The sequence below is a fragment of the Apostichopus japonicus genome, chromosome 15, assembly GCF_037975245.1.
Source record: "Apostichopus japonicus isolate 1M-3 chromosome 15, ASM3797524v1, whole genome shotgun sequence".
NCBI lineage: Eukaryota > Metazoa > Echinodermata > Holothuroidea > Aspidochirotida > Stichopodidae > Apostichopus > Apostichopus japonicus.
The window spans coordinates 5,805,586-5,825,023 of NC_092575.1; the positions used below are offsets into that span (position 1 = coordinate 5,805,586).

At 37.3% G+C, this 19,438-nt stretch overlaps 1 protein-coding gene across 1 annotated transcript; it reads left to right on the forward strand.

The window, feature by feature from the left end:
- Positions 1 to 2,555: 2,555 nt before the first annotated feature.
- On the forward strand, positions 2,556 to 17,086 carry LOC139981335 (serine/threonine-protein phosphatase 4 catalytic subunit). Its single transcript, XM_071993671.1, has 10 exons — positions 2,556 to 2,750; positions 3,843 to 3,957; positions 4,218 to 4,289; positions 6,915 to 7,017; positions 8,054 to 8,155; positions 11,779 to 11,952; positions 13,083 to 13,209; positions 13,822 to 14,011; positions 15,147 to 15,225; positions 16,339 to 17,086. Exons 2-10 carry the CDS (start codon positions 3,932 to 3,934, stop codon positions 16,387 to 16,389), a joined length of 924 nt encoding a protein of 307 aa, XP_071849772.1. The 5' UTR covers positions 2,556 to 2,750; positions 3,843 to 3,931; the 3' UTR covers positions 16,390 to 17,086.
- The last annotated feature ends 2,352 nt before the right edge of the window (positions 17,087 to 19,438 follow it).

A 19,438-nucleotide genomic window follows, 5' to 3' on the forward strand; every position in this document is an offset into this window, starting at 1 on the left:
AGCTTGCCCGAATTTTTTTCAAATATTTGCCCGACAATTCCGTGGAGAGCGTTTTTGTTATTTGGTTTCTGACATTAATATTAATATAGGCCTAATGATTTTCTTTATTTAGCATCATGATGCCCGAATATTTCCATTTTTTCTTCTTCTAATTTACCAAATTTTTTGGGAAGTGTAAATTTCTAAAACGTGAGATTATAAAATAAAGAATGTTTAGATGCAACTTGCAAGGCCTCAGAAGTGCCATTTCCGGCAATCTGAGAGGCATCTTTTGCCAAAAAATTTCTTGTACGCTACGCGCCAACTGATGGTGGCGCTCCGCTTAGATAGTGTCACGGGAACTTTCGGGCACAAAAGTTTCTGCCCCCACCCCCCAAACTGAAATAGTCCCGTACGCCTATGGCTTTCCATATCTCCGATGCTGCGCGCATGCAGGCAATTACTAAATACAGGTCGGATATTTGTTGAAATTCGTGGTACGTACGTCACGATATAGACTATAAGATCATAACACAAAAAAATATAATAATCATGTATCCACAAAGTCCCTGAAATACCGTCGACAGGATCCCTCTATCATCCCATGGAGCTATGATATACAAACACGATGATCCCAACTATGATTCATATGCCGTATTACTTGAATGAATGAACACGAATGAAAAATGAAATATATGTAAAACGGCCGTCCATGTTTGTGGTACGAGATGGGTCTCACGCATAGAAATTGATGGTCTCAAGTTTATAGTGTCGGGTAGAGGGTATATACGGACAACGGAGTTTAGGCTCCGAAGCCCAGAAATTAAACAGATTCGATCACCGAATTGAAAGATTCAGTCGATTTTGAATTAATTCCGTTCGGCGGCAGTTACTTTAAAAAAATCTTTGTGAGACACAAACTCCCAGCTTGCAAGTTCTGACGGGACAGGTGAATTGTAGACTTGGTGTGTTATCAACGCTAACTCTCGACATATTTGTACATTTTGGTCGAGTTAATGACTTTTACACCAACCGGTTGTATCTTGACAAAAAAATGATCAATTTATACATTAATTTTCGATCCAGTTTTTGCGTTGCACATATAACTTTAACAACACGTCTATAAATATGATATATTAGTCGAATTGAAAGTACTGCAGTGACGACAATAACATACATTGGTGAAAATTATCAAATTGGCGAGATGCTGCATATGCTTTATTACATTACACCTAACTTCAAAATAAGGTAAACATAGTTTCATTTTGACGAGTTGTGGTGTCGCAAAAGTATAGTTAGTCTGTCTCTTCGGGACCACCGTACCCTTCTCACAATTAAAAAAAGATCTACAAAAAGTCTCGATGCCTACAAATTCGCCCTGAGATGGAGATTGTACTACGATGGGATATTGCTAACTGGTGATTGGTGGAAAGCAAATGCATCCATATAAAAAACGATTACCTTTTTTTTTTAAATAGTACGTTTATATACATGCTCCAAGAAAGAAATGTATCCTGCCAAATCTGGTAAGCTGACCGGATCCAAACATTTGTATCCGATACGTTGCATCCTTAGAGCTGACGAACACAAAATTCGAATCCGATTCCAGCCAAACATTTCTTTGCAATATTCAGATGGTAAAATTTTACTACAAAAGCACAGTCAATGGCAATTTCTTAATGTTTATTCCTCCGTGTCCTGTCCTTCACTAACTCTTCCTGACCTGTCCAGAGATCGAGCTGTTATTTAGATTCCTGTTCCATCCCAGCAAACACAAAAACGTTTTTAAAACGTTATTAAAACGTTTCGTCTTTTGTTTTGATAACGTTTCTTGTGGTGTAATAAATATGTCACGAAAACGTTTCAGGCTATTATTTCAAAACATTCTTTCGTTATAACATTAATATCTCATACAAACGTTATGCCGACGTTTTTATAACACCACATTTAACGTTATAAAAACATATTTGAGATGCTCTTTTAAAAATGTTATGATAACGTTTTTCGTTTGCTGCAGTTAGCAGAGCTTTATGGTTGTCGTTTGCATTAATGACGTTCCAAACCCTTCGAAGGCTTGTGTCGCACACTTTTTTCACAGAAATACTAGGTCCCAGACCATAGAAATTAATATTTATGTTTATATCTGTGTAGCATATACACACACTGAACAAATGCTGCAGAAAAATATACGAAAAGGCCTCTGTTGCCATTACAAAAGATTGATATTTTGTGTTGGATTTTTTTTTTAATTTCTGAAGCTATATCATCAGGCTAAAGTGGGACTTGAGTAACGCTGTTTATTGGAGAATATGTGAGTTGGTCAAGAAATATATATTTTGGCATATTTCGGCTATTTTGAAGTAGAAAATATATTTTGGACCGAATGAGCTATTTCTGTGACAATTATTTGAGGGCGGGCGTGGATTGATTAAGACAAAAATTTGCCTCAATAGTTTGCTCGTAAAAACATTTTTACTGTAAAATATTTCTTCACAGAATCAGAATTTCTGTGATGGCATTAATGGGCTCTCGTAGATATAAATTATTACACTAACAATGTACAGCTAACATTTTGTACACATGCACATACGACACAATACACACACGGACGAGCACGAAAACTGAAAGTACACTACTTACGGCATGCAAGTTATTACATGCTGCATTGCGAAGAGCGGTTAGGCTAACCCTATGGTTACCCCTCTATCGCTCGTGTCCATTTCGAAACCTGAAAATCATTTTCTAGCGGTATACATGACATAATCAGATATGTAAGTTATTCATTTCATTTCAATTTATTAAATGATAACAAGTAAATAGTCTACATAAAAATGCCATCTATTGTCGTGTTATTTTGATCTCATGTCGTCATTTGTGGTGGATAACATTAGGCTGAGACCTAACAACGCTGTTAAGTGACTAACAGTACTAACTTCCACTACAAGGAGTAGGCCTACTAATACTTAATACATAATAGGCTAAATAATGCATTGTGAAGCAGGTAGACCTTAATTCGTAACAACAGCTAAAACACAGATGACAATGTTTTTCATGGATATTCCTAGATAAACTGTACCAGTAACATTAGAAACTTATCTGTTTTGTCGAAGGTCAAGTCAAATTTATTAGGCCTACTGTAGGCCTATATCAATAAAATTTAGGACATATTTCATCAATCTATCCTGTAACTAGAAAAGAGCAGAAATTTTGATTGACTCAGGTTTAATTATTCCACAATGTAAACGTGCACAATACATGAATGATAATATGTACAATTGGTCTTAATTGGTGTTGATAGACCAAGATAGGCCTTGGGCAAAATAACTCAAATCTGTTTAGTATTGCAAAGAGCTATTTGTTTCTTAGAGCTGATACACTCTTACATCCATAAATGCTCTTACCTCCTTAGTCTCAAGTTATAATGTTCAAGGAAAAAGTTTATCATTCTCTTATTTCATATTGCGTGAATTCATAAGAGAATGTTGGTAGTAAGTTGTCAAGCTAGGCCTATGTCAGAGTGAAGTACAGAATATTGTAAAAGTCCTTATCAGTGACTCCATTTAAGTTGTGTCCTCAAGACAGTGTATGTTTCAAATACCTCTGCAATGGTCAAGAGAGCTTGAACTGTCTGATGTTCTGATCAGTTTTAACTTTATTCCTGGATAAACTGCATTAGTTGTTCTAGCAATCAGTTAACTCAGTGGAATAAGATCATTACCATTTCTGGTTTATCTGTATAACCAAATGTACATACAAGTCATTTGTTGGAATTATTGCCTAACGTTACTGACTGAAGTGTATCATTTAAAATCTGTTTAGTTAGTATCTTTATTCAACAGGTGTTATATTTGCTTCTCTTTCAGATGAGCTTGTCTCCTGATACTAAGCTGTCTAAGTTTTATTTATTTTATCGGAGCGGTGCTAATTGTCGGCCCACCAAAGATTGAAGATAATGGCAGACTACAGTGACCTTGACAGGTATGCCTATTGTGTACATACATATGTCTAGAGATCTGAATGTATTTTGTCTTTCAACTTTGTGTGCATCTAACTTTCATTTGTACCATTAGTTACAACCCTTCCATTACATCACAAACATTGTCAGAGCCCCTATGAAGCTGGGAGCTGCTTTCTTCATGTACAGTCGTATCTGTAATTGTGGAAAAATATCTACCTGTTGAGAGTACTACTTAGTTTTCCGGCTTCTCAATTAAACCTTTTTTCCACTTTCTCTGCAGACAAATTGAGCAGCTACGAAAATGTGAAATAATCAAGGAGAGTGAAGTCAAAGCTTTGTGTGCTAAAGCCCGGTAAGAATCCACCTTGTGACAGTGAATACAGAATTTGCATTGTCTGATAAGAATATGCTGATTGCAGACTTGTAGTACTTGAGTCCATAATTGTAATTGTGCTCAAGTTCATGTATGGGTACTCTGTACTTAACACACACACATAGCATAGAAGTACATACATAGTCAATTTCATGTACTCATACTTTAATTTTGGAGGGGGGGGGGAGGCAGAGGAGGGAGTTGAATCCATACTGGGGCATTTCTATGGTACTCAGGGCTTAGTACTCATTCTAGGGTCATTTACTTTGTACTTGTGATTTTTATCTCAATACATTACATGTATAGAGATATTGTAACAGTAAGTGGGACTTTCTCTTCTCTTAAAAATATTTCAGCGTCTTCAAACAAAGTTCTTTTTCTCTGGAATTTCCAGAGCAAGAATATATCATATAGACCAACAAAAGTTACTATTTTTTATTCCAGAATTGTATCTCATTCTGTGACTTTTTCACCGATTTATGTCCAAATCGGGCCAATTTGGACTGAAAACACACTTTGGCAGACCTGTTTTGCACACGCTCCAAAACTTATGTTTTATGAAAGAGAATAGACTAGAACTGTCTTTCAACAGTGGTATCGTCTAAGATAGGGTCCTATGTATTATATATTTTATTAAAATTTTAAACTTTCATTTGTTGTTTACAGGTAGGTATTAATAAGAATTTTACTACATGTATATGACATTTAATGGCTTTTATTTGCTTTATTTGATGTTTAAATGATTTTTCTTTCATAAAACAACACTGAGCTGCCCCCCCTACTTTTAGTAAAAAGGTCCGTTTTTGATGATTAAGCCCCGCCCCCAAGTCTGTTTTGTAGCAGATTGGCTATGACTCATAACAGCTACATGTTAGATATACGAAAATGGCTACCCTCGCGAACAATTTTCTGTTCTGTAGTTAGGTACGCGAGGTGTTAGTGTATTGCATGCTAATTACATTCTGTACTGCTGAATTCTACGTAGGCTAGTGCATTTAATTTATATTAGGCCTTCGTTTTTGTAACATCCATTTAAGGATAGTACTGGTGTTCAGGTAGCTTTTCAGAGCAAGGGCCATGATAAGTTTGTTTGATTGCCCTTCATGTATTTTGTATAATTACGTATACACATTCTTGTATTTCTGAAGGCTACTTACTGTAGGCCTAGTGCAATTTAAGGCCTAGGCCCCTAGGCCTATTAGGCTTTCAGTGATAGCCACATTAGCATTGTACTGGTGTTCAGACAGCTTTTCCTAGGAAGGACCAGGGTAAGTTTGTTTGATGGGTACGTATAAAAGAGGAGCCGGCCATAGCATCACAACTTTGATAAGACTATAAAGATTGTATAAGGTTATGTTTTATTTATAAGGATATAAGATGTATAAGGTTATAAGAAGTATGTTTAGCTTTCTTTTGAACCTGTAATTTTTGACATCAAATGTACAAAGAATTAAAATAAAATAACAAAATGGAGAGGAACTGAGGTGGCTATTAGGGGAAGAGGAGGCCACCTATCACTTGCATATAAAAACTTGTAATCTTCTTTTACATTATTTTTTCCAAGTCATAAATCCATGAAATCTTCATGTCCGAAAAATTGAGATGGAAAAACGTGGGTTGTTTTGATATCTAGAAGTGAACACAGTTTTGATGGTACAGTAGTCACCACTACAGTCTTCAGTAACATACAGTAGGTCAATAGGCCTAGCTCTCAAGGCAGGCATCAAGAATATGGTCGAGTTGTTCGCCTCTTCTAATTTGGCTGTTGTCATTGACGTCAAACTATATGACCAAAAAGTCCAACAGAGACTGACCTAAGATGAAGGATACCACATAAAAAACAAGTTCTTAAATATTCTATGACATTACTAAACCTTGCAACGTCGTTCTTTCGACTAACAGGCAATGAGCGCTAAAGGCAAGACTAGCAGGATAAAGTGTAACCTGCAGAGACTATTCGTGGCAAAGTAGCAAAAATGCAAGTTATATATTTGTTGTACCATGATTGATATTGATAATTGTAGAGACAGAGCAAAGATTTGAAATTAGGAATCAAAATTAAAACTTCCAGTATTGAGATACTGCATCATTGATGCTCTTGTTAAATTTGTTTTCACTGTACAAATCTACCTCCCAATTATGCTTTAACTAACTCTTCGAGTGTGTCATGAAAATTACTTACTGTATATCAAGAGAAGTGATATTTGACTGAAAACACAAGTAAACCGACCTCAGTGCATCATTCAGATCTTCCAAACAGTGTATTGGGCTTGCTTTTTTTTGTAGGGCCTTAATTCTCAGTTTCGTGCAAGGTTTAATAATTCCAGTGGGTCAAGTCATTATTTCACCTATTTGTATGCTGTGATAGTCATCTTAAGATACGTCTCTGTTGCCTCAATGATTGCATGATAAATTTGGTGAGTGCCATTGAGAAGGGAGGATCAAGTAACAATAAAAAAAGTTGTCAGGAAACATGACCTGTGAGTGAGTAGAAGTTAAGAATACAAAACCTCTGTTGTTTCACTTCATGCTGGAAGTATTTAGATATATCTGCTTTTGTCCTTTCTTTTCATTCCATTTGGTGTGTTTTTATTTTTGTTACAGCGAGATCCTGGTGGAGGAGAGTAATGTCCAGAGAGTTGATGCTCCAGTCACAGTGTGTGGAGATATCCATGGACAATTTTATGATCTCAAAGAGTTATTCAAGGTAACTTCACCTAAACAGTTGCAGATCGATTTTATTTCAATGGTATATCCCAGTGACTGAAGACGATCGATCAATTAAAATGCAGGGAATTTTCTGCATCGTTATTGTAAAGCCACATCCTAATAGCATTTGGTATGGAATAGAAATAAAATATTTTTCAAATTTGGTGGTATTTTGGCATCTGGCAACAACAGAGTGAATGATGTCATCACAGGGATTCAAAATTTCTTTTCCGTTATAATATTTCACTCCCCAATTCACAGAGGGAAATAATTTTCCTACCACATAGTTGCACTTTAGTGAAATGCTAAACACAGAACTTAGTTGAAAACCCCATTTCAATATCATTTCTCTATCTCAAGATATGGTTGATGGATTGTAACTTATTTTGATTGGCTAAATACTTTATTCTTCCATGGATTGGATCACAGTCAGTGGTCTGTGATATCCCCGTGGTGATGTTCTTCAAAAGTCTTTCTTTCCTTTTATAAACTTCTAGTTGACTATTCCTTTAAGTATGATACATTGGAATATTAACTCTGCTGTCGGTGTTCTATGATTTCGGATTTCATCAAAGCTGAATATTTTCTTGGTGGAAATGTCATTTTCCTCTGGGGATGATTGAATTGAAAAACAAAAAACATTTACAGATCCATTGCCATCATGAGAGTATTCAACTCGGTTGTCAGATGCATTCACAAGTCATCAAATGTTCAAAAAACGTCAGAGCTTCGGCATTCAAAATTCTCTGAGGATGTGGTTTTGATCTAAAACTGCCGAAAATTTCCTGCATTTCTGGTAAGCAGTGAACTTCAGCCATTGGAATATCCCATATGTTTGCATTTTGCAAAGCAGTTTTGAAGTTAATAGTTTTGATCATGAAATATTGAAGACACATGTTTTATGCAACAGAAAGCTGTTACATGTGTTTCTATGTGTGTAGCATCTCGGTCAATGTGAAAAGCATCTATTATGCGATACTAGATAAATAATTCCCTGTATATATATCATCAGTCATGGTTTCTATTTTTATCAGGTTGGAGGCGATGTGCCAGACACAAATTATCTATTCATGGGCGATTTTGTGGACAGAGGATTTTACAGCGTCGAAACATTCCTTCTGTTGCTAGCTTTAAAGGTATTTTCCATTCTTCTAGTTTCAAGTTCTTATCACTCAATTTTTAAGGAGTAACTCGATATCTTTTTGAGAATTTTGCTGCGTGTAAGATTGTTTGGTGAGATTTCCATTGTGAATCATTTAATGCTCTCAATATACATTAACTGCGGGTGGAAAGTTGCTCCCAGATTCGGTAAATGGTTATTTAGTAGAACTGATTTTTCACTGAAACCACCATATTTAATTTCAAGTGATCACCAAATGTATACATGATGCTTGTTCTATTTGTCGCATAAAAAATGTGCAAAAAATGTACATTTCTAAATATACCAACATGTAGCCTAGACACTGTGTTACCAGTTGTACCCAAGCCTAACCCTGTGTCGTAAATTGCTTTCAAGAAATGGAGTGACATGTGACAGCTTTAGGTCTATGTTAGGGCTGTAACGGTTAAACGGTTAACCGGTTAACCAACCGAACGGCCGGATAAACGTCCGCCGTACATCGTATAAGTTTAACCGTTTTTGTAATGCCAATTACGCAGTCGCAACGGCGCGTCTTCACATCACTTTATTCCCGAAATAGACCGCAACATTTGCTTGCCGAAAATCACATAACAATTGCAAACTTTATCACGCATCCATACAACAGATTTTTAAGATTGGCGGTACGATTGAAGGGATTATCAAGCGGTATGCGACCCGTGAAGCGCCTATTGTTACCCCGTTCGACAACGTGGCGAGTCTGCATCTAATCCTTTCAAATTTATATTGTATTTAAGCAGTAAACGTTTTCTTTATTATGATGTAATTTCAGTTCAGTGTTCCCTCTAAGGTGCGGGATTCCATTCAACAGACTCAGTAATCCCACAAAGAAAACATTTGTCTGCTGGAAATCCCCGCATCGTTTTCTTGCATTCGCGATAAGTTTATTCTCAATGCACAACGTATACACTTGACTGTCAAAAAAAAACTCTGAAAATCAGTAGAGAAATAACCAGTTGTATACGAAAAGTAAGTTGGTACACCTTTCAAATTTTACGAAAGATCGAGCAAAAAACTTTCGAAAAATTCATGCGAAACTGGCATATCGTGCTAAATGCAACTAATGTCATGTAAACAAGGCTCTAGTACACCCAATTATTAATAAAACGTAAGAACACATCTGGTGTTAAGCGGCGAAAAAGTATTTTCTAGAATTTCCAAAATTACGGAGAAAATAATATCCTACCATAGTTTAGTGTATAGCAAATAGCCTAACCACCTCGTCGGTTACGGATCTCACGTAACTACAAAAACACAACTAATTGTATATTGCGAAGTTTACGTTTTCTACAAGAACATGGAAACAATATTAAGCATTTAGTTAATCGTGCCAAGTGGCCTTAAACATGTGATTACAAGGTTTACTTTCATGTATCATGTGGAATAGATTGTTTTGTTCATGCGGAGGAGTCAGTTGCCTGTTTTACTTACCTAGCTGTTACGGGGATCATATTTTACCTACTTTTCTTAAACGTCTAAGATAATAATTCTCATAACTTAACCGAACCTTTACTGACTGACCTTATTAATTCTAGACCATGAAACGTTCCTTGGCAACATGCCCAAAAAATTGTTAACAACAGGTGTTAGACAGGGGATGGGCTCACAGTTGTTTGGCATGGTACCTTGGAAAATGTAGCCTACCGTAGTTGTAGTATAGTGCAAGCTATTGTTAGGCAGTCTAGGAATGGGGCTTTGCCGAACGTTGTTTCATAAAATCGCATGTTTTTTTTAAGTTAAACTTTTTAATGATTGTAAGACAGATAGATCTCTTTTCATTTTATAACAAAATATGGCTATTCTAACTTGTCATTTCAAAATTTTCATCAGTTTCGTGACAATTTAAATTAAAAAAGTTGTCAGTATTTTGCATCCACAGCTGCGAATATTTTATCGACAGACGCGCCAAATTTTCCGGGGCGTTAACGTTACCCTGGACCCCCACAAGGGGTTCCACCACATGACCCCACCGGGGGACTACCCCACGCCATTATGCTACGCGTGCTAATTGTGTTTGCTGCGCGAACTCCGGCGGGAAATCGACAGGGTGTTCGCGGGAAATTTTACAATGTTTTCCACACTTCCCCCAACCCTCTGCCTACCCCGCCACAATGCACAAATTCAATATATCTGTGACCCATTGTTGTACTTGTAATTGCGTAGGCCTAGCCCTACTACCGTACACTTCTGTAGTAATCGCTTCCTAACAACCAACTTTCCTAACCTTGCCCTAGCTGGTGAAAGCCTTGTAGTCCAACACTCCATATGATCGCTAAGTTCAATACACAATGCCAATATTAAGTAGGCCTAGTAATATTAGGCTTATAACTGCCATACAATGCCTGCGCTGTTACAGTAGGGGCTACGCAATTAACGAAGACATATTTGCTTCAAATATCTGTAACAGTTACCGATGAACTGAAAGAGAAACAAAAATCTGTTTAAAACTTCATGAAAACGCGCGATTCGTCTTTTTCAATGCAACGATCGTCAAAACTAAGCAAATACAACCAAATTCTTGACATACGCGTTACGAAAAAACGATACTTGCAGCGCTATTTTGAGAATGTACTTCCGCATCAAAAGTGGTGGCGCTCTTTCGGAATTATAATCTGAGCTATATAACTCTGATATTCGGCTCTTATTTTGAGGCAACAACACGGGTTACGTTTAAACGTTAACCGTTCGGTTAATAGAAACGGTTAACCAGTTAGTGAATTAACCGGAATGACACAGCCCTAGTCTATGTAGAAAGACAGCTTCATTAAAAATAATTAAAAAAAACATACACACTGTTCATATTCACGTAACGCTAACATCATCAATACCCTTCACAATAGAATTTTCAATTGACATCTGAGGACTTGGAATTCTTTTGTTTAAGTCCTCAGTCATTGTACAAACAAGTCCACCCACACACATAGATGAACCTATTCATACCGAACCAGACTAGGCTGATCCTCTTTGTGTTATTAATGAGTAATACTATGATACTTTTGGTGATACTGTCCTATTGTAAGCCTGGGATTCTAAGGAAAGACACAGGAAATGTGGCTGTATTTCAATTTTAAAGAAATTATATATTTATACTTCTAATGGAACATAGAAAGTGAATATAGGCCTCAAAGTAACTTGAGGTGACTGTAGAATTGAACAGCTAGAGGGGAAAAACAAGACTGGTTCATTAGATGCAACATGAGTAAACACATCAAACTAACTGTAATTGAAAAACAACAACTGACAGAATTTGAAAGGAAAATAGTGAAAATATTATGCAAATTAAACCATTTGGTATCCATTTAATGGATTGTACAAAAATAGCATACATGCAAAGAGTAGTTTACACTAATACCAATGTGAGAGGTTATCACTTTTAGCTTCGGCATTATAATAGTTTTCTGTGACTGTTCATTATTGCAGGTACGGTATCCAGACAGATGACAATGTGAAAGTTTATCAATTGGTTCAATCCATTCTCAGGCGATTCTGAGAGGGTCGACGTGGAATCGACCCAAAAATCTGTTGATTTGGCATGGACTGACCCAATTATCATTTGTAGCATCGGAAGTAGTAATATTTTCTGTGACTTTGTTATTTTAGGTACGGTACCCAGACAGAATCACACTGATCAGAGGTAATCACGAGAGCAGACAGATCACACAGGTTTACGGATTCTACGACGAATGTCTACGAAAGTACGGTTCTATAACGGTATGGAGGTACTGCACGGAGATCTTCGACTATTTGAGTCTATCGGCAATAATTGACGGAAAGGTACGCATTCTCATGTAACTCTTGTAAGGTCAAAGATCATGTAGAATGTAACGAAAGTATGTAATAACAGTATGAAGGTTCCTGCACAGAGATCTGTGATTCTTTAAGTCTACCAAACAAAATTGATGTAAAGGTAAGCATTTTGGAGTTATTGTTGTTATGACTGTAAGGTCAAAGGTCTTGTAGCAAAAAAGAACAGAACTGATGTTTGAAGACTATTTCCGTTCGTCAGTGGAACCACCTGTCCTTGAAATTAGATTGACAAAGTTATTTGTCCAGAGAATGAGGCCTCTCTAGGGAAGATAGTACATAATTTTGTGCATGCCCTGGTTTACCATGATACAGTGCCACTAGCATTGCTTAATGTCTTGGAACTTAAACTAAAATTATCATAACCAAGTGCTAGACATATACCTTAACTGCAGAAAAACAGTGCAATGCATAAAAAGCATCAGTGTAACCCGCAATAATTATTGCTAAATGTGACCAACCAATTGCAAAGCTATGTGTAAAACCTTATTAAAACTGAGCAATGTACAACAATGTCTTGGTGACAGGTAATCTTTGACTAGATTCAAATGCATAAGATTTTCCTATAAAAATCTTACCCCTCTAACTGCAGAAAAACAATGCAATGCATAAAATCATCAGTGTAACCAGCAATAATTATTGCTAAATGTGACAAACCAATTGCAAAGTTATGTGTAAAACCTTATTAAACCTAAGAAATGTACAACAATAATGTCTTTGTGACAGGTAACCTTTGACTAGAGTCAAATGCATGAAATTTTCATGTAAAAATCTTACCCATTTCAGTATAGTCACCGGAATTTTAATCCTGTGGTCACCGGTTTGAATCCTGTTGTAGATATAAATCTTGTGACTCTTTCAGTTTGTGGTTTTATGTCTGTATGATCAGACTGGTTCCTTACGAGTTAAACCCCAAATTTGGTAGATTTCCTTCAAGAGATAATACCTTTCTGCTTTGTTAACTACAAGCAAGTATCAGATAAATCTTACAAGGGAAACCTACAGACAAAGATGACTTGTATGCATTGCATTGTATTCTCGCTGTTTAAAGGCTTACATTCTGACGTATCTCGGTCCTGTCCGTTTTCATTTACATCCAGATTTTTTGTGTCCATGGAGGTCTGTCCCCGTCAATAGCCACACTGGACCAGATACGTATGATAGACAGGAAGCAGGAGGTCCCTCACGATGGGCCCATGTGTGACCTGCTATGGTCTGACCCAGAAGGTAAGAAAGAGATGTACCACACTAGCTGCCCCCCCCCCCCTTTTGGAAATGTATTTAATTCACTTCCTTATTTTCTTTTCTCCTCACTGCCCTCGTTCCGTTATGTCTGGAGTGAACTGGTGACGTTTTTAACGCTAAAATAAGCACAGCGACAGATCACTGACTCTCCTTCTCACTTGACATCGTGAGGTCGTCTGTAGCACCATTTTCGTTTCAAGTGTTTTGTGGTACTACAGTAGATAAATTATCATGGTGATCATGTGGAAATTATTCCAATGTAAGGGGACGGGGGCAGTGGTTGTGTCAATCTTGTGAATAGTGTGTGGTTTTTTTTCGTGGGTTTTTCAGTGGGTGCGTTTAACAGTTTCCTTATGAAAACTCTCTTCATACTCTCTTCTACAAGAACTTTATTTTGTAATCTAACAGTGGAAACTGGGTGTTCAGGTAGTTGGAGAGGATTGAGAGAAGATGCCGATGGTGGAGAGGGTGGGGGGGAGGGGAGAAATGGAATCAATGGTCTGATGGAAAGAAAGATACACCCCTAGGGGCTACTTTGTCATGCAACTCACTCTTTCATGCCTTCTGTGAAATGTTTTCATTTTGTTCCCTCAGACACTCAAGGCTGGGGAGTCAGCCCAAGAGGTGCTGGTTATCTCTTCGGTAGTGACGTCGTGAGTCAGTTCAACGCTGATAACAACATCGATATGATCTGCAGGGCACATCAGCTGGTTATAGAAGGTTACAAGTGGCATTTCAACGAGACAGTACTCACAGTTTGGTCAGCTCCAAATTATTGTTACAGGTAAGGTTGTTTTGACCCCGGACCGTGACCGGATAGGTCCAATCGTAGCTCTGCAAAGTTGCATCATTTAAAACCTCTTTTCTGTGAATACATTTCGCTTGAAGACTTGAGATCAATCTGGAGTGATCGTTGGTGGCGCTATGTATGGAGGTTATGTGCCGTGTGAAGGTGACTGGAGGTTATTTTTTGTGTATGGAGGTTATTTTTGTGTATGGAGGTTATAAACATGTGTATGGAGGTTATGTGTGTATGGAGGTTATGTGTGTGTATGGAGGTTATGTGTGTGTATGGAGGTTATGTGTGTGTATTGAGGTTAAGTGTGTGTATGGAGGTTATGTGTGTATTGAGGTTATGTGTGTGTATGGAGGTTATGTGTGTGTATGGAGGTTATGTGTGTGTATGGAGGTTATGTGTGTATATGGAGGTTTCGTATGGATGTTATGTGTTGTGTGGAGGTGTATGGAGGTCAAGTGTCATGTGGAGGTTATGTGTATGTTATGCAAGATATGTATGGAGGTTATGTGTCGTGTGGAGGTTATGTGTGTATATGGAGGTTATGTATGGAGGTTATGTGTCATGTAGAGGTCTTTGGAGGTTATGTGTTTGGAGGTTATGTGTATGGAGGTTATGTGTGTGTATGGAGGTTATTTATGGAGTTATATGTGTCATGTGGATGTGTTTGGAGGTTATGTTTATGGAGGTTATGTGTGTGTATGGAGGTTATATATGAAGGTTATGTGTCAATGATTACCATAATGTCAGTGCTATGCCAGAAAGTATTTGACTTTGTGGAGACTTTGTGTCTCACAGAAGATAGAGGAAGTTCTTTACTTTAAATGACTTAACAATGGTTTACATGATTCCTTTTATTTGAGACAGAGAAGACTTTGGATTGGCAGTATATTTTGGGGAGGGGTGCTGTAAGAACTCTTAGGAGAGGTTGGGTGCAGTTGGAGGGGGGCCGGGGGCGTAGAAATTGTTGTGACTTCTATGCCAACCTACAAGCTCCTGCTTGACTATTATTTACAGTTATTTTTTTGTTGTTTCTTTATGTTCTGGACAATTTGGGCCATCAATGACATGTACACTGACCTGTAAGTATAGTAAGTTGTTTTGATGCATTTCACTTTCACAGATGTGGCAACGTTGCTGCAATATTTGAGCTTGACGAACATCTCACGAAGGATTTCACAATCTTTGAAGCAGCTCCACAGGTAGGGAGTAAATTGAGTAGCCCCACACCCCTTATAACAAACAATTCTTAACCCCTCAAAATGCAACAAGGTATTTCACCTCACCCTGTAGAAGGGTGTAAATAACTCATATCCAATCTTACTGTAAAGGAAAAAAAAAACTTCAACGAACATTTTACCTGCTAGCCCTTGTGACATCTGCTGCGAAAGTGCTGTTGGTCCAAGTAAATAACTGATAATTTGTTTTGAAAAGTAAGAAACTTTCTGAAGGAATTCAACATTTGTTGTAATACCATTGGAAGAAAATAATACCATATGCTCCAGCCTTTACATGCTGCAGAATAAACTGAAATGCGACCAGATTTGGCTATGCGTCGCCATATCATCTGCAACCCTGCTGTCATAGCCTCTACAAGGGACGAAATAGTTTTAGAGAATTGATTAGCAATAATTGCTCGACAATTCTTGGAAATAGCAATTAGCATTAGCAGGTACTGCATCTTTCGGTAATCAAAAGTAATATTGATTAGCAACTGGCAATTCTTGGGTAGCAAATTGCTATGCGAACCCAGTTATTTCGTCCCTTGCTCTACTTGAGAGGGAAGGGGATGGGCGTTTGATTTGCTAGTTATCCCATCCAATGAATAATGTCTGTTCAATGGACTTAAAAAAAAAAAGGGGGGAAAAAAAGATGCACCTTATCATTTGATGGTATTTTGACCACGTAGATGAGAAGATAGAACGTAACAGTAAACATTTCTGTTTAAAGAGATTTAATCTCTACAAATTGAATTGATCTGGTAGAGTTGGGGGGGGGGGTTAGAACAAAGAGAGGGAAGACTCATAAAAAGGTGAGGGAAGGGGGAGGGAAGGGTGGAACAAAGAGAGGGGAGACTCATAAAAAGGTGGGGGAGGGGGAAGGGGGAGGGTGGAACAAAGAGAGGGAAGACTCATAAAAAGGTGGGGGAGGGGGCTACCATATCCTTTGGAAATGGCATTTGCAATAAAATATAATACTTTGTTTGTAATTTTAAAGAATGAAATGTTCCACCGTTCTCCCTGACCTCCGACCCCGTATAAGTCCTCTCCACGAATCTCACATTTTGCGTTTGTGATATCTGTGTCATTTTTCAGGCTGTTCGAGGTAAACCAGCCAAGAGGCCACAGCCCGACTACTTCTTATGATGACCGGAAGACTTAAACCAGAAGACGATACAGTCGTTAGCAATTGGGAAGAAATTGTCCGCCTCAGAGAGTGGAAGAGGTCAAAGTTCACGATAGTTATTCTCGAGTGGTTTTGTTATTAGCGACTCGGGTGGATCCTTTCACTTGCCTTATAATGGAACCTGTAAAGAGTTGTATAAAACTATTTGATATCTACAATTTGATATGGATTATTTAGATAAGTTGTAAACAAATCCGAAAGTTTCCCCGTCAGGGTTGCTGAGCTCGGCAAAACTGATATATGTGGGAAGGGTCAAATTCAGTGGATTGATAGGGCTCAAAAAAGAGGCTTGCGAATCGGTGATCGCTAGACTGCCATCGTTTAAAGCCGGATATTTCAGAGCAGTTCTGGTCAAGTACAATAAACTTTGTTTATTCATAACACAATATGCATAGGATAGGCATGTTTGTCTGTGAGCAAAGGGAAGCCAGTGTTTCCCGAAAAAAAGCAAAGAATCGAAATTCAAACGGACCAACTTTATTGATGAAATTGTCATCATCCATATCTTCAACGATTTTAATCTTTCTGTTTTATTGGACGTATTTGTTTCTTTGTGTTTGATGGCTCTTTGTAAATACTTGTCTAAGTTATACCCACTAGGGACAGGTTTCAATCGAACAAATCTAGCAATGTCTTTTGGCATTCGTTTATGCCTCGTTACAAGTTAGAATTCAACTTTTACTAGCATATCTCAATAGGATGATTGTCCCTGGATTTAAAATGTTGATTCCAGATAACCAAAAGCTTGTGTCCTTGGATTAGTTATTATTGAGTATAATGAGTCATATCTGTTGCTACCATTCTATCAGACTGTTTTGGTTGGAAAATAGAAAGTAGGTTGGCGGGGGAGGGGGCGTTTAGGGAAATGATCGGTGAAGACAGTTTTGGCAGATCTTAAGTGTGAAGCTAGTCGAGATATGTTAGTTACATAAATTAAATCAACTAGCTGTTTTTTAGTGGGTTTTGTGTACAGTATTATATTTTGTGAACTTTTTAATGAACCCCATCTCTCCCTCCCCCCCCATCTCCTCTCTCCCTCCCCCAAAACACCAAATAGTCATTAACATGTTACAGTTGCTACTACCAGTGTTGTTACAAATGAGACAATTTCCTCATTGTCTTTCTGTACCTGTAGATAGTTGAAATGATGTCTTTTGATTTTATTACACATCGTCAATCGGCTCACAAGTGGAAAGAAATTGTTTTCCTAGAATTGGTTTACTCGGTAACTTTCCTCTCTGGCGAAAAAGTCTTATAATTTGGCATCACCGGTACTATAAAAGACATTGTTTTAAATTCTGTGAGCCTCCCAATCAGATGTGTTCATCTTGTTTGTAGTTGAGTTCTAGACTACATTTTTCAGTGATTCCTGCCAATTATTTTTCAATATACAATTTGAAACGTGTAATCGCACTCTGAAGATCGACCTTTGCTGATATCCTGTCATTTCTCAAGTTTGATTCGTAAAAAGAGAATGACCTTTTCAGCGATCGACTGACAAAGATCAAAGCTTTGCTTCAGTATTTTGGAAAACACTTGGTCTCAAATGTTTGCTGTAGGCTGTTGCTTGGTTTTTACTACTGACAATCAATGGGGTACAAACCAAAACCATCATCTTTTGGCTTCAGTGGCAGAGATATTTGTGAAGAACAGCTCCCTCAAAACAGCTTCAGACGAATCTTTTCCCATTTAAAAAAAATCTCTGATATAATATTGTCGATTGGATCGGAACTGTTTTACTCATCTATGTGAAACTTTTGCATTTATCTGTTTGATGAACTGATTTTAGTCAGAATTTTTCCTGTTAGGGATTAACACTGAACACTGTTGCCTTCCATACGAAAAATCTCTCAGAGATGTAATTCAAATCTTTTGTCATTTTCTGTGAGTGTGCTTTACTACAAGTCTTATTTCTGGTTGCCATGGTGATATGCGTTTGTATTTTGTTTTTGTCGTGCATGTGTGAGTGCATTTTTCTACAAGTTGAATGTAACATAACTGACATCCACCAAAGACTTCCATATAATATTTTACTAAAGTCACTCTTGACAATTTTTGCAAGAGATTATTATTGTTATAATTTTGTGGAATTAGTGAACATCATTTGTATGTCTTTGCGGGGTTCAGTTCAACTTAATTGATTCCAACTTTATCTCCAATCATGATATCTTTGTGTTTTGTTCTATAAAAAGTTGAATATTTCAGAAAGTATGCTGTGTTTCTTACATTTGTCAAAATGGAATGAGCTCTGATTTATAGTTTGATGCAAAAGTGACATTAAAGAGGAATGTGCCGATATCTTAAATTTCTGTATCTTGTATCACATATCTGTGGATTGTGAATATTTTACATCTGATTTAGTACAGGAACACAGACTGAGTTTGACATCTTTAATACCTGTATCTCACCAAGATTCAAACCAAGTATGGATATGAAATCTTATTGAAAATTTACCAAGGTCTGAGATTTGCAAAGCCCTACCATAGTGTATCAAGGGAGGGATATAATGATAGTACAATCGTCTGCAGAAAGTTACTCCCTCGTTAAGAAATGTGAAGCAACGTGTTGTGTTGAAGTAAACTCAGAGATATAAAGGTGAAGGGAGGGGATGGAGAAATGGGGGGCTGGAGGCAGTGAAGTTGTTTTGTTTTATACTGTCTTTAAGAAATGTAATGAGAAAATATGTAGGTTTGTTTTTTATTTTACTTTCAAAACTTGGACGTATTTTAACAAGATATGTTCACTTGTAATGTAGAGTTGGTAGGCACTGTCATAAGTAATTTTGTTAATTAGCAAGTACTAATCAGTCCTGTCTTTGCTCTGTGATTTGGCTCAGTTTGGTCTTGCTAAAGGTCATCAGCATTGCTAAAAAGTCTTCAGAAGAAGTTGAGTGAGACTTCTAACCATTCACGTTTGTTTCCAGGTATCAAGTAGGGATTAAATTAATAAATATGAAGAAAAAAAAGTTAATAAAATTAAAATACATAAATTATAGTGTTGGTACAATGT